This window comes from Gopherus evgoodei, unplaced genomic scaffold, assembly GCF_007399415.2.
Source record: "Gopherus evgoodei ecotype Sinaloan lineage unplaced genomic scaffold, rGopEvg1_v1.p scaffold_40_arrow_ctg1, whole genome shotgun sequence".
NCBI classification, from domain to species: domain Eukaryota; kingdom Metazoa; phylum Chordata; order Testudines; family Testudinidae; genus Gopherus; species Gopherus evgoodei.
This window is the reverse complement of record NW_022060061.1, coordinates 2236702-2251821: the sequence shown is the minus strand read 5'-3', so window position 1 is coordinate 2251821 and position 15120 is coordinate 2236702. Positions and strand designations below refer to the sequence as shown.

Sequence of the window (15120 nt, the reverse complement as noted above, 5' to 3'; positions counted from 1 at the left end):
AGGGAGGTCACGAGATTCAAATATTGAAACCAGACCTGCAAAAATCCTGTTTCCCAGAGTGATTAAAATAGTCTAGAAAACACAGAGCCTAGAGCTGGGGTAACAAAACCCTCTAGACAAGTGTGAGAATTAAACTTTTTAAAAAAAAAACTCCAAAACCTTTTTAGCTTGGCCTATGTTGTTTGACAGTCTTTGTCCAGCAGGGAGCAGGCTGCAGGTGATGGGAAATAGCTGACTTCCCCTATAGCTGTCCAGTCTCTCTCCTCTACCAGAGGGTGTGGGTTGCCCTGGGGGTCTAGGGCAGAAGTGTGTCACCGCTGTGGATGTCTTTAGAGCATGGAGTCTGGTAGTGGCCATGCTGGGGGCTGCGGCAGCTCTGGGGGGCTACAGCTCAATGCCCTGGGGTGTCAGCTGAGGTGGTGGCCAGGCTTTGAGGGGGATTGAAGTGGGATCTTGTGAATCTCCCTTCCCCCTTGGGGGGAGGAGGAGGGAATTTCCTGCCAGGTGGTTAGAAAGATGCAGCACCTGAGGCTGAGAGCTCGCCCCTCTCTGATGGTGATCTGAAGCACGTTCCCTAGTCCTTACAAAGGGGCCCTGAGGGTGGGGATTGAGGGGAGCCCAGGGCTGTGGGTCGCGATTGAGGGGCACCGACAGGTTGGGTAGAACTTTCCCAGCAGCTGCCTAGCTCCCTGCACTGAATTTACTTGCAAGCCATCTTGTCTCTCGGTGGGGGATGGGGCATGGAGTTGGCCATCAGGCGGGGACAGTCAGGCCCGGGGGGTGCTTCCTTCCCCCCGCAACTTTCTCGGTTGTCCCACGTTTGGCCTGGAGCCCTGCATTCAGGCGGTGTAGGATTCCTGTGTGGTAACAGTCAGGCCACCAGGGGGCGAACTTCACCAGAGCCTCTGTGCAGGGGCTTGAGGTCCAGGCATCTCAGAGTGGGTTGTGGGGGGACCCTCCCTGTCTTGCAGACGGAGAAAGGGAGACACTGAGGTGTCTTGTCCCAGGACCGGGAGGAATCAGTAGAAAAGCTGGGGCTAGAACCCAGGAGTCCTGGCTCCCAGCTCCCACTGCTCTAACCCACTAGACTCCCCTCCCCTCCCCGAGCCGGGAATAGAACCCAGGAGTCCTGGATCCCACTAGACCCCTCCCCTCCAATCAGCTGGGGCTAGAACCCAGGAGTCCTGGCTCCCAGCTCCCACTGCTCTAACCCACTAGACTCCCCTCCCCTCCCCGAGCCGGGAATAGAACCCAGGAGTCCTGGATCCCACTAGACCCCTCCCCTCCACTCAGCTGGGGATAGAACCCAGGAGTCCTGGCTCCCAGCTCTAACCCACTAGACCCCACTCCCCTCCCAGAGCCGGGAATAGAACCCAGGAGTCCTGTCTTTCTCTTCCCCCTACACTTCCCGCAGCACTAACCAGTAGACAACGCTCCCGCTCAGAACCCAGCTCTCCTGACTTTGCCAAGTGCCTTACCCACTGCGCTGCGCCGCGCTGCCTGCCTGGCTGCTGTTAATTTGTAATGTTTTGTTTGTTTACGCTGACTGGGACAGATTCCTTGGCCCAGGATATAAATCTCTCCCCCTCCCCCCAGCTGAAGAGGAAGTGGGGCAGGATCCAACTTCCCTGACCTAGGGCCCTGAATAACGCAGCTACCAGTGGACGGGCCTGTTCTGCCAGCACCTTTGGCAATAGGCCGCTGGCGTCGGGTAGAAATGTGAGGCTCTGTCACTTTCTTGGGGCACTTGTAGGATGGCCCCACGCAGGCCCCTGGGGCTGGATCTGCTCTACACATGCAGGATGGGAGCTGTCACGTGACCGGAGCAGGGCAGTACAGGGTGGATAGGGACTGGGGGCCAGTGAAAGCTGCGGATCGGCATGCGTTATGTGCCCCCTGCAACCCCCTCTGTGTGCCTGGTCCACAGACGATCTGCCACAAGCTGGAGCAGCTCCTGCTTTTAGCTCTGGAGGTATGGCCGTCGCACCAGGACTCCTGGGTTTTCTTCCCAGCTTTGGGACGGGGAGGAGTCCCTTCGGTCTCCGTGCCTCAGTTTCCCCCACACATACTGAAATGGAGGGAGTACTGGCCCAGCCTGGTGACCAGCAGGGGATAAGGGCAGCGCGAGCTGACAGCATTTGTGGTGAGGATGTGGCAGGGCACATAGTGTGGTGAGTGTCAGGGAAGAGCAGCCGGATCTGGTGACTAGGGTGGGGGTTGCTTCTGGGATCTCCCCGATCCCTGTTCTTGCACTAGATCACAGCAGGGATCCCTTCCATCTGGTGTGATCTCAGCCCAGGGCTTCGGACGCGGAGGGGAGATTCAGAAGGGTGGCTGGTGTGTCTGTAGTTTGGGGACCATTTGCCTGGAGCTTCAGCTCCCAGCTTTTCCCTTTGGCTCCTACTGTGGGGGTGGCAGGTGGCAGCCTTCTCCCGTGTGATGAGATGAACATGTCTCTGCTTCGCAAAGGAGGGGTGGCGTCCTTCCTGCGCCCGGCCTCGGACCCTTCCCAGATAATGTTCCTTTAGCCCTTTCACTCCCACTCGCCCGCCTGGCGCAGACACGGGGACCAGACTCATCTCTGAGCCCATCAATCGATTTGGCCCAGCCCGAGCCAGAGAGAGGGGTTTGCATGCTGCTATTCCCCAGATGGGCCACCTGGTAGCGCTGTTGCTGTCTGCATCAGTATGGGGCTGGGGGGGTGGAGGGGGATGTCTTTTGAAATGAACTCCCCTCTGGGTTTTAACCTATGTTGATGGGAACCTAGAGATTGAAGCATCTAGGCCTGTAATGCGTGAGGGTCGGTGGGGAGGAGCTGATGGGAAGGGAATAGTGGTGGGGTGGATGAGGCAGGAGCAGAGATGGGCCCGGATCTCCTTTTGCTGATGCCTGAGCGCCAGCTCAGAATCCGGCCCCTCGGCCTGAGGGGCAGCCTGGGCTTGTCCTTGCTGGTGGATCAAACTTAACCCCGTGTGGGTGGGGGCCCAAGCTCTATGCCCCCTTTCCATTCCCTTGCCTTGTCCTCCAGTGTCAATTAGAGCAGCCTGTAGGCTGCTCTAACTCCCGCTTCAGGCCTGGGGAGGTACAGAATAGGCTGATCTGCCCCCTATTTCCACCACCTGGGGAGGCCCCTAGGCAGGGTGGAATTCCCAGGCCCTCTGCACACACACCCCCCGCCCCCGGTAACAGGCCTTTTGATTTAATATTGTAAAAGGGAAACAAGATTTCAGTCCGAGCTCCTGGAGTTAAATTTTTAATTCCCAGGGGAGTTAGGCATGTGAATGCCTGTCAGGACTTGGGCTTTAGTTTATAATGCAAGGGGACGGGATTCTGGGGCGGGGGGCCCAGTGGGAATGGGTTTGCCACAGCCCCCTGTAGCTGAGCTGGGTTACGCCAGTGCAGGTCCGCTGCTGATGCTTTGGTTGTAATGGAGTGACTCCGGCTTGTCTGGCGCTCAGAGGAGTGACTCTGGATTGACACCGGAACTGAGATGGGAGCAGGTCTCACTTTCTGTGGCTATAATTTTTTTTTTTTGGTCCCCTTCCTTCCCTGCCAGCCCCGAGAGGACTGAGATGGGTGTGTGTTGTCCCTCCCCACCCCCCAAGTGTGCTCCTGGTGCTCCAGCCTCATTGACACTGTAACTCAGGAGATCTCTCCTGATGCAACGTGCTGGCAGTCCCAGATACCCCTGCACCCCGACTCTCTCCCAGGAGCCAAGGGAGAGCCCCTGCCATAGATCTGTGCCTGGAAATGGGATGTTAGCCACACGCTCATCCACCCAGGCTGCAGTGTGTTTGCCACACCCCTTTTCACCCCAAATTAGCCGTGCTGGAAACCTGGCAATCTGCCCCCCCTGCCCCACTCCAGGTTCAAGTGGGAAGCCTTCCACCTCCCCCCCACTCCGGCAATGGGATTTTTTTTTCTGAGCTGGCAAATTTATTCACATGATTGTTTGAGTTTTCTTTCCAATCTGGACTTCACGTCACACGTTTGAGTTGGGAAGCGGCACCTGGGTTTTTCCGCAGCTTTTTGGTTGGTTGCTTTGGTTTCCCTTTTGTTCCCATCCTCCTCGGTTTTCGTTTCTTTTTCAAAGAAAAACAAACAAACAAATCGAGGGGAAAAAAACCGTATTAAAAACCCTCTCTAATTTACACTTTAAAAAGCACTAAATGCCTGATTGTTCAAAGCGCCTGCCCATGCAGCATGGATGCCTTCCAAGTGCTTTCAGTTCATGCAAGAAGCTTCTATAATCTCAAGCATCCCCGCCCCCCCCCCATCCCCTGTCTCTGCCGCCCTGTCATAACATACTTACAAAGAGGAAAACAAAACAAAACAAAAAAAACTTAATTTTTTAATGTAACTCACTCTTTGCTCCCCAGCGCCCCCTGCTGTTACTCTAACCCTGCCCCCGCCCCCCCAATAATGCCAGTATTTGTTCTGTGTTATAAGTGCCAAGAAATTTTTGTGACTCCCTCATTCCTGTGACCTGAGAGTATCGACAATTGCACATTAACTACTGTAAAGATTTAAAAAAGAGGAATTCAGAAATGTTAATAATAATAATAAAAAAAAAGGTTTGTAACAAATTTGCACACCCGGCTGGTTATTTTCTACCCTGATTTCACATGCACACCCCAGGCATTTGCCAACAGCTGGAGAGTAGTGGTTAAGGCACTCAAGATAGCTGGGGTCAGTTCCTTGGCCAATTCTGTGCCTCAGTTTCCCCATCTAAAATAGGGGATCGTTCTGCTCCCTTTGCCTATTTAGGTTGTAAGACCATGGCGCTAGCATGGGGGACAGATTCAAAAGTCAGAGGGGCTCTCTGTGATCATAGTCCAGAGGCCTTCCCTGAATTAATTCTTGCTTGAACTATGGGACGATCTTCTAGGGAAACATCCGATCTTGATTTACAAATTGTCAGGGCTGGAGACTCGACCAGGCCCCTGGGTAAGTTGCTCCAGTGGTTAAATACCCTCCTGGTTAAAAATTTCACACCTGATTTCCAGTCTGCACTGGGCTAGCTTCAGCCTCTAGCCTTTGGCTCATGCTGACCCTTGGGCTGCTAGATTGACCAGTTGTCTGTTATCTGAGAGTTGTTCCCCAGGTAAGTCGAGTCACGTGTCCTGGGCTGGCTGGCCCCGGTAAGGGGAGGCAGGGCCTGATGCGTCCCTGAAGAGCCGCTCCCAAGGGAGGGACCTCGTCCGGGCAGGTCATTGACCAGAAGGCCAGCTGGTGGTGGGGTATGGCTTTATGCAGAGGCAGGGAAATGGGCTGCGCACAAAAGGGTGTTGCTGGCCAGGAGCCGCTGAAGCCCAGGGCCAGCATGAAGAATAACCCAGCATGAGGAGCACAAGTTTATTTTGCCCCATCCCCCAGCCCTGCTCCCTGCCTGGGGGCCGCTCGTCGGCAGTAACCCCAGAGCTGGATGTGAGGGACTCGGGGGGTTCTTTGTCTTCTTCAGGAGCTAAGCAACGAGCCCCCTCGCCAAGGGGGCGTCTCGTCCTCAGGTCCCGGCTCTGAGCAAAGCTGACGTTCGGAGGCAGCGCAGCCAAGCCAGGTGGTGCCACCAGGGGGCGCGTGTGAGGTGATCACATCACCCCTAACTTTCTGGGTAAGTGCTGGAGCGCCCGGCCGGCTTCCCAAAGCTTGAATCCTCCCCGTGGCATGTCTACCCCCCATACCTGTCGAACCCCAGCCTCCTGGCTGTGCAGCCACAGGGTTCCAGCAGGGGGCGCACCTGTGCCCCCTGCAGCCAGCCCTCTGTCCCCCCCTGCGGGCTAGCTTGGCTAGTTAGCACATCAGGGCAGCCAGCTGCCTCCCCTGTTTGTGCAGAGCCGGCCACACTGGGTCCCAGCTGGGTCCTGGGGCACTGACAGCCGAGATCGATATGCACAGCCAGGATCGAGCTGGTGCACACCACACCCAGCCCTTGGCTGCAAGGGAGTGACTCCAGATTGACAGCAGGCTGGGAGAGCCCAGCGACCCCCCATCCACTCTGCACAGTGTCTGGTGTGACGTGGGCCCTGATCTCAGCTGGGGGGGGGGGCAGCACCTGGCGGGACGAGGACCCTGATCTCAGCTAGGGGTGTGTGTGGCAGTGCCTGGCACGACGAGGGCCCTGATCTCAGCCGGGGAGGGGCAGCGCCTGGCGGGACGAGGGCCCTGATCTCAGCTGGGGGGGCAGCGCCTGGCAACGTGAGGGCTCTGATCTCAGCTGCGAGGGGGGCAGCACCCGGTGGGACAAGACCCACCCACTCAGCTGGAGCCTCTAGCAGATTACAGAAAGACTCATCAACTCTGGCTCAGGCCCTGAATTTTCCCCAATGCTCCCCCACCCCAATTTCCATTGTAAAATGCTGCAAAATGTGGTGTAATGCAGAGGGCAGTGACAAGATAATATAAAACCCCCCATTATTGTCAAAGATTTCTTTAGCTTCAGATACCCCAGGAAAAGCAGCACATGGCTTTGGGGCAGGGGTGGGGGCTGATTTCCCAGCCCCCCCTCCCCCTTCCCAGGTGGGAGCAGGTGCCATCCAACTGTAATAGTCCTCACTTGGGGTTTGGTTGGGGAGCGGGTCCTAGTGGTCATGGCTGCCACCTGACTGCCAAAGAGGTTGTGGGGAGGGGAGCCCGGGCCCACCCACTCCACCGGCTCCCACACAGGGCCCTTTGGGCTACCAGTGATCTGGCAACCAAGGCTGCTTAAGGCTGTTCTCCCTGGACCTTTTCCTCTCATCCCCCCTGCAAAGTCAGCTGAGTCCAAGGCTTTCCCCTGGCGGAGAAATCCAAACCCCAATAAGTAAGGGGGAGGGGGAGCTACCAAGGGCCATGGCATCCTTCCCTCTCTGGGGTGGGTCAGAGCCTTTATGCTTCCTGCTGCTCTGCTCCCCTTCTGCTCTGCCACCCACACGAGCTAATGCCCTGCCTTTTAATTCCTCCAGCAGATGGAGCGTTTGCTGCAGGTGTTGTGAGATGGGGCCCAAAATAATCCCTTAATCCCATGTTGCCCAGTGTGGGGTTTGTACACCCCGTCACAGGCAGAGGCAGGGATCTTTGGAGGGGTGTCCAGGCATCACCCCCTGCCCCTCTGACGCAGCGCAGTGCCCGTATACACAGCCGCCTCGGGCTAGTCACGCACCAGATAGAAACTCTAGGGAGAAGGCATTGCAGCTCCCTTTGCACCCTGCAGGGGGAGACAGAGCAGAGGGAGCCCCCTGCTGGGGCACTCCCATGTGCCTGTTCATTGTAGCACCTGAGCCTGTTCCTCCCCCCGGGGTAGCACCATGAGAAGTTGACCCCCCTGTGGCTTAAAAGCACCCCCCGCCGCCAAGAGTCACGCTAACTCATCCAGCCTTTGGCGGTGGGGGGGGGCAGGCGCCTAGGCCTTGTTAGCAGCTGTCTCCATTCATTCAGCTGCTCCAACGCCAATGCCATTCACATTTCTGCTTCTGTCAGCTGGGCCCCCTTCCTGTCTGCAGAGAAGAGTGTGGCTGGGGGGCAGGGACACATCCCCCAGGAGACACCCAGAACCCTGCAGGTTACCACAATTCCAAGCGCTGGGCCTGCATCCAGACACGCCTTGTGCCTGGGATCTGCCCCCACGTATCTTCTCCTTGTGCCCCTTAGGGACCAAACCCAGCCCCCAAGAGGAGCTGCCGTGTTCTGGGCCGGCTCTGCCTGCGGGATTGCTGTGTTCTCAGGGCCCGGCCCGGTTCCAGGCAGCACTTGGGAAGGCAGGCAGGTGAGAGGCAGGGTGTGGCGGCCAGTGGCCAGATTCCCAGCTGGTGTAACAGCCAAGGAGGCACTTGGATTAAAGCCCCCTACAGAGCCACACCACAGATGTTGACGCACAACTGTGGCTGTCACAGCCTCAGCAGGTGTAAATCAGGGCAGTCTCATTGACCCCAGTAGGACAATGCCGCTTTACAGCAGCTGGGGATTTGGCCCCACTGAGCCCAGTGGTAGGGTGACCAGATGTCCTGATTTTATAGAGACAGTCCCAATTTTGGGGTCTTTTTCTTATAGAGGTTCCTATTACCCCCCACCCCCATCCCAACGTTTCACACTGGCTGTCTGGTCACCCTACCCCGTGGAGGGATGGGTGAGTCCCATGTGCTGGGGATTTTCAGAGCATGGCGAAGATCCTCAGGGACTGAGCATTAAAAGCTCCCAAGGCCGGCCCCATCTCAGCGCATGGAGCCACTGACAAAAACCAGGCGCCTTGAAAGGGACAAAAAATTGGGCTACAGTCCTCAGTTTTGCTGCTTTATTGTGCATTTATTTAAAGTTTTTTTAAAAAAATACGATTTTTTTTTAACATTAGAAATTCAGGTTCCTACGAGGCCACAAGCGTCTGGGACCACGTCACATGGGAGCTGTAGTTGGAGGTCCTTTGTGCCTCTACTTCCTCCCACAGGCCCTGCTCCCTGGCTGGACTACATCTCCCATAACACACTGTGCTCACTCCCAGGAGCAGAGCCACTGGGCTGCAGCATGGGAGTTGCAGCTGGGAGCCCCTCCCACCCCCATTTTCCTCTGTGGGCCAAGCTCCCTGCCCAGACTACATCTCCCATGATGCACTGCACTCTCTCCCAGCAGCTCAGCTGCCATAGTGCATCATGGGAATTGTAGACAGGAGTGTCTCATGCCCCTATTTCCCCCATGGGCCCTGCTCCCTGGCCAGACTATATCTCCCAACATGCACTGCACTCTCTCCTTGCGGCAGAGGCACCAGCAGTTTGTACAGCACCAAGCACCGTGGGGGCCTCACAACTCTACCATAATACAAATAATTAACAACAAACCGACCATCAGGTCTCTTCCTCCCTGCTAAGGCAGCAAAAATCCAGCAACATGACCCCCAATTTCTTTAACTGAAAGCTCTTCACATGAAAACCTGCCTGAGGAATTATTCTGGCTTTTCGTACAAAAAACAAGCGACAGCCCCGCCAGGGAGGGGCAGGGAGCCAGCCAGGCAAAGCACAGCTGGGCTTTAAGGCAGGGGAGCCCTAAAAGGCAGCTGTCACCATCCCCCTAAACCACACAGAGCACCCAGTGCGCCAGCCCAGCATGGGAGAGTATTAACAGCTGAGTCTGCATCCCATGCTAGTAAGAATCCGTCTACCTGGAAGAGGCGGCAGGGAGCTGGTGTGATAAGACAGCGCGTCCTGGTGGCACAGGCTGTGCTGCCCCATCCCATCTTGGAACATGGCACGGGCAAGCTGCTTCTCCGTCCCCCTCCTGGCTTTGCAGAATGGGGGCAGAGGTACCAATGAACTGGCTTCCCCTCCCTCCCAAGTCTTGGGAGAGATCAGAAGTGCCCCCCATTCCAGCACATTGCTACTGCCCCCTACAGGGCTGGGGCACCCTCAGCCTGTACCTGACTGCAAGCCCCTGATGTGGAAGCAAAGGCTTGGGGGGGGGCGGGGGCTAGTCAGGAGAGTGGTGCCCCCCCCGAAGTCCTGGCCAGCCGATTACAGAGTGAAGAAGAGGATAAGCACCACGATGAGGAGAACAAGCAGAATGCCGATCACACACCACTGGCGCCTGTCTGGGGAGGAGGAAGCACAGGGGGAGATGCAGTGAGTGTGGGGTGGCAGGGGTGATTCTGAGATGGGGGGGCGGGGGTTGGCTTAAGCACTGACACTAGGTACCTCTAGGCTGCCTGGTGTACATTAAAGAAACCTCCCTCCCACCTGCACACATACCCCAGGAGTAAAGATCACTACCTGCCTGCTCCCCGCCCTGTTTTACAGAAGGGAAACTGAGGCAGGGGAAGGGACTTGCCCCAAAAGTCACACAGGGCCATGAATAGAAACCAAGAGTCCTGACTCTCTGCTCTCCTTGACTCTAACCACTAGACTCCACTTTCCTCCCAAAGCTGGGGATAGAAGTCAGGAGTCCTGACTCACAGCCCCTCCCTGCTCTAACCACTGAACCCCACTCCCTTCCCAGAGACAGGAAGGGGACTCAGGTTTTTAAGTCTCCTCGGTGCTTTGAAAAATCTCCCCCTGCCCGGCGTCTTCCTCACCGCTGGTCATGTGGGAGACCTTGGCCATCTTCTTCAACACGCCGTCCATGCGGGACTGGGTGTGATCCATCTCCTGGGCAAACTCCTCCAGCATCCTGCCAAGCCAGGGTCAAGCTGTCATCAGGGTGCAGCGCCCACCCAGGGGGGCTGTGGTCAAGCCAGGAGACATGGAAACACCTCACCCCCCGCCACACACACACACACTAACATGCCTGCCCGGCTCTCGTGTCGGGGGATCCAGTCACTGCCGCTTTCAGTCCCCTGCCAAGGTGTCAGGAGGGGGCTTGTCCCATTCCCTCCCTCCACTGTCCCCAGGTTGGTGGGGCTTCTCCTCCAGGCACCTGTCATCCCTCTAAGAACTGGGCTGAGACCTGCCAACCTCACCTCACATGTGGGGCCAGATGGGAGGGATTTTCAGATCTGGGGCTGGTGTCCCCTAGTGGGGAAAGACCTCATGTCCCATTCCCAGGCCCGTGAGCAGGTCTCCCCACACCTCACCCCACTCACAAGCTCTGCTCGTCCAGCTCGTCTCCGACCCGGCCCGACATGTGCTTCAAGACCCGGATGCTGCCTGACACCAGCTCCAGCTGCTCATCCTGCTGGTCTATGATCAGCTGCCGGGGAAGGGAGGCAGGAAAAGCCAGTGGGTCGTTGCGACAGCGTCCCGTTATGGGGGAGGGGGATGATTGGATCGGACCAGAACGGTGGTGGGAGAAGGGAACTGGGATGGGGGAGGGAGGAATTGCTGCCCCCACCCCCTCAAGGTTTGCAACCGCTAGCCCACAGGGTTAATCCCCAGGTTGTGGGGCTGTGGAACTCCCTGCTGCAGGCGGTCCAACACAGAGGGCACGAGGGTGGCAGCTTGGGTAATTTTAGATCTGGTTCTCGGATGGGGTGGATGGATGTCAGGCAACAGCCCCCGATCCCTGCCACCCCGAGCTGATCACTACAGGGGTCTGGAAGGGTGGAATCCTACTCTGGAGCAGCCGGTGCCAGCCACTGCTGGAGACGGGCCCGGGTCTGATCCAGAGGGCAGGGATCTGGAAGGGAAGACACTGTGTTCCTCCTGATCCGGGTGACTAGGGATGCAGCAGGGCGTATCCCTGTCCCCTCGTAGCCCCCCAGCCCCTGCCTGGGGCCCCTGACAGCTCCCCACCTGCTGATGCAATTGCTGCTCCTCAATATAGCGGGAATTGGCTGACACCAGCTCCTCCCGCAGCTGCCCGTACCGCTCTGGGGGGGGCTTCTGGCTGGCCCCACCGCCAATCAGCATCTGCAGGGAGACAACAGAGCCCTGACTGGGACCAATCCAGGCCACTGACCGCTAGGGATAGCAAGTGACTCGGGATGAGGGGGGTGATGGAGACTGGCTGGCTCAGGGGGGCGGGGAATGGGACAGGAGGCCCTTCCCTTCTAGGGGGCACCGGCTCCGATCTGGAGGATGGCAATGCAGACTCCACATTTGCCTCCTCCGCCTGCTGTCAGCCCATCCCCTACATAGCAAGACTCTCATTACCAGAGGGGCGGGGCCAAATGCACCATGGGGACCAGCCAACCCCCCAGGGGAGAGATCAGGCACCTTGCAGAGTGCCCAGGAGGCATGGGCAGCTATGTCCCTGGATGGAGGATCCCAGCCACCACTCCAGTCTCCCCCAGCAGCGGCACGGGATGGGCTATAGGGCTTTCAATGGGGCCTGGGCGGTGCTGTGGGCTGGTGCTCCCCACTCCCGTGAGCTCTCCCATTGCTGCTCAGGGAGGACGGGACCAGGTACCTCTCTGTTTTTCCGCTCGGCGAAGGCCAGGGCTGACGGGCTGGATATGTGATCCCGCATCTCCTGCGATGGAGGGAAGGGGTTAAAAATGAGATTGGTCTGAAGCCAGAGGGGTTTGTTGCGGGGAGAGAGGGGGGGCTTGTGAGAGCAGCAGCCCGGGGCACTTCCATGGGGGTCCCCCTCCCCATCGGCTTCACAGACAGAAATGGGAGCAGGGGGAAGGGAAGGGACTTCCCCATGGTCAGCCAGAAAGGCCAAGAACAGAACCCAGGTGACCTGGACTGTCCTTGCCTTAACCACTAGACCCCACTCCCCTCCTAGAGCTGGGGATAGAACCCAGGAGTCCTGGCTCCCAGCCCATTGCTCTGTCCAATACACACACCGAGTTTCAAAACTACCTGTTGGAAACCATGATCCCTGACTCAGTTTCTCCTCCTCCCTGAGCTATTAGGGTCCCTCCGCTGCACTAGCTGTTGTGCCCCACTAGAGGGCAGCAGAACCCCACACACTCAGAGGAGGTCCGAGTTCCCAGCTTCCTCCAGCAGGGGGCAGCCTGTGCCTCAGACAAACACACACACGCCACGGGGTCCTGATGCATTAGGGGCAGGGGTTCCCCACCTTGACAGAGTCCCGCATCTGCCTCACGAAGGCCCGTCTCTCCGTCAGCTCGCTGGCTTCGATCCTGAACTTGCGAGGGTTCGACTCCACAATGCGTGCGCCCGAGCTAAGGACCCAGTGCGCAGGGCACGGACAGAGTCTGGGCGTGGGAGTGGGGAGCACAGGAGGGGGGAGAGTGGGTGGGATGGACGAGGCCCCAGCCAGCCCATAGTCACCAAACAGCTCTCTGGATTTCCCTTCATTCCCACGGACTCTCCCAACAGGAGGCGCCATGGAGAGCGGGGCAGAGGCCAGGCACTAGGGGGTCTCCTGGCTACTCCCAGCAGGGGGTGCTGTGGGAAGCGGGGCAGAGGCCAGGCACTAGGGGGTCTCCTGGCTACTCCCAGCAGGGGGTGCCGTGGGGAGCAGGGCAGAGGCCTGACACAGGGGGGCAGAGTCTCCCAGCTATTTCCAGTAGGGGGCATCGTGGGTGGGGGAGCTCCTGAACTCACCCAGCAGGGGGCGCCGTGGGGAGCAGGGCAGAGGCCTGACACAGGGGGGCAGAGTCTCCCAGCTACTTCCAGTAGGGGGCATCGTGGGTGGGGGAGCTCCTGAACTCACCCAGCAGGGGGTGCCACGGGGAACGGGGCAGAGGCCAGGCACTAGGGGGTCTCCTGGCTACTCCCAGCAGGGGGCGCCGTGGGGAGCAGGGCAGAGGCCAGGCACTAGGGAGTCTCCTGGCTACTCCCAGCAGGGGGCGCCGTGGGGAGCGGGGCAGAGGCCTGGCACGGAGGCAGAGTCTCCTAGCTATTTCCAGTAGGGAGCATCGTGGGTGGGGGAGCTCCTGGCTACTCCCAGCGGGGGGCGCCATTGGGAGTGGGGCAGAGGCCTGGCATGGGGGAGGGGTCTCCTGACTACTCCCAGCAGGGGGCACCGTGGGGAGCGGGGCAGAGGCCAGGCACTAGGGAGTCTCCTGGCTACTCCCAGCAGGGGGCGCCGTGGGGAGCGGGGCAGAGGCCTGGCACGGGGGCAGAGTCTCCTAGCTATTCCCAGTAGGGAGCATCGTGGGTGGGGGAGCTCCTGGCTACTCCCAGCAGGGGGCGCCATGGGGAGTGGGGCAGAGGCCAGGCACTAGGGGTTCTCCTGGCTACTCCCAGCAGGGGGCGCTGTGGGGAGCAGGGCAGAGGCCAGGCACTAGGGAGTCTCCTGGCTACTCCCAGCAGGGGGCGCCGTGGGGAGCAGGGCAGAGGCCAGGCACTAGGGAGTCTCCTGGCTACTCCCAGCAGGGGGCGCCGTGGGGAGTGGGGCAGAGGCCAGGCACTAGGAGTTCTCCTGGCTACTCCCAGCAGGGGGCGCCATGGGGAGTGGGGCAGAGGCCAGGCACTAGGGGTTCTCCTGGCTACTCCCAGCAGGGGGCGCTGTGGGGAGCAGGGCAGAGGCCAGGCACTAGGGAGTCTCCTGGCTACTCCCAGCAGGGGGCGCCGTGGGGAGCAGGGCAGAGGCCAGGCACTAGGGAGTCTCCTGGCTACTCCCAGCAGGGGGCGCCGTGGGGAGTGGGGCAGAGGCCAGGCACTAGGAGTTCTCCTGACTACTCCCAGCAGGGGGCGCCATGGGGAGTGGGGCAGAGGCCAGGCACTAGGGGTTCTCCTGACTACTCCCAGCAGAGGGCGCCACGGGGAGCGGGGCAGAGGCCTGGCATGGGGGGCTCCCCAGGGGAACCCAGCCCCAGAAGGATATCAATGGTCTCCTCCAGATCCTCCAGGTCCCACTCGATGCTTCGCAGGCTGTTGCGCAGCTCGTTGGTGGTCCAGTCGAACTCCTCCGTGCTGACGACATGCGTCTCCTGCAGCAGCTCACACCAGCGCTCGTAGAGCCCCCGGGCCGTGTTCACAGCCTTCTGCACCTCCCTGGGGGGCACAGAGCACGGGGGGGGCGAGGGGTTAGTGAGGAGACTCCCAGGGAGACGGCCCTGTGCTGCCAAACCCTGTCTGGCTCCTCTTCAGCCCCCTACCCACCCCAGAGGTGGCTGCATCTCAGCACTAGGTGACCAGATGTCCCGATTTTATAGGGCCAGTCCTGATTTTTGGGTCTTTTTCTTATATAGGCTCCTATTACCCCCTACCCCTGTCCCGATTTTTCACACTTGCTGTCTGGTCTCCCTCGCAAGGAAATCCGGTAGGAACAGCCCTCAGCCCTCACCCCACAGGAGGATGGGAAGGGATCTCCCCGCAGCGGAGGGGGTCTCTTCCTCCAAGAGGGGGGAAGGGAAGGGAAGGGAGATGTCTCTTCTTCGGGGGGGGGGCGGAAGGGGGATTACTGCAGGGGGGGGCGGAAAGGGGGGGTGCTCCAGGGGCGGGGGGGCCGGAAAGGGGGCGGAAGGGGGAGTTCTCCAGGGGCGGGGCAGGGCAAGGGAGGGGTGCTCCGGGGGGGGCCGGAAAGGGGGGCGCTCCAGGGGCGGGGGGGACGGACGGAAGCGGGGGGGGTTCTCCAGGGGTGGAAGGGGGGGTGATCCAGAGGCGAGGTGGCTCCCCAGCGGGGCTCTCTGCACAGGGTCCCGTTGCTATTTTCAGCCCCATTTTAAGGGGGGGGCGATTCTGCGCGGGCTGCGGCCGACTCACCCCCGCACGGCGGAGAACGGGTCCTCCAGGGCCATGCTGCCGCCCCGGCCCCCCGCTCCGCCGGCTGCCGCCGCCGCTCCCCGCCATGTGACCGGCGCTAGCC

The 15120-nt window shown here is 59.5% G+C and overlaps 1 protein-coding gene across 4 annotated transcripts; it reads right to left on the bottom strand.

Annotated features, from left to right (window-relative positions):
- Positions 1-1316: 1316 nt before the first annotated feature.
- Positions 1317-15094, bottom strand: STX10 (syntaxin 10). 4 transcript variants are annotated; one of them, XM_030546121.1, is made up of 8 exons: positions 15018-15094; positions 14137-14306; positions 12421-12515; positions 11803-11865; positions 11187-11303; positions 10538-10644; positions 10031-10125; positions 1317-4082 (listed from the first exon to the last, which is right to left on the bottom strand). In XM_030546121.1, the coding sequence occupies exons 1-8, from the start codon at positions 15050-15052 to the stop codon at positions 3937-3939; spliced, it is 828 nt and encodes a 275-aa protein (XP_030401981.1). In that variant the 5' UTR covers positions 15053-15094; the 3' UTR covers positions 1317-3936. The 4 variants fall into 4 exon arrangements, with proteins under 4 accessions (XP_030401981.1, XP_030401985.1, XP_030401982.1 ...); XM_030546122.1 differs by lacking the exon at positions 1317-4082 and adding an exon at positions 8254-9550; XM_030546125.1 differs by lacking the exon at positions 10538-10644.
- Between the last annotated feature and the right edge of the window lie 26 nt (positions 15095-15120).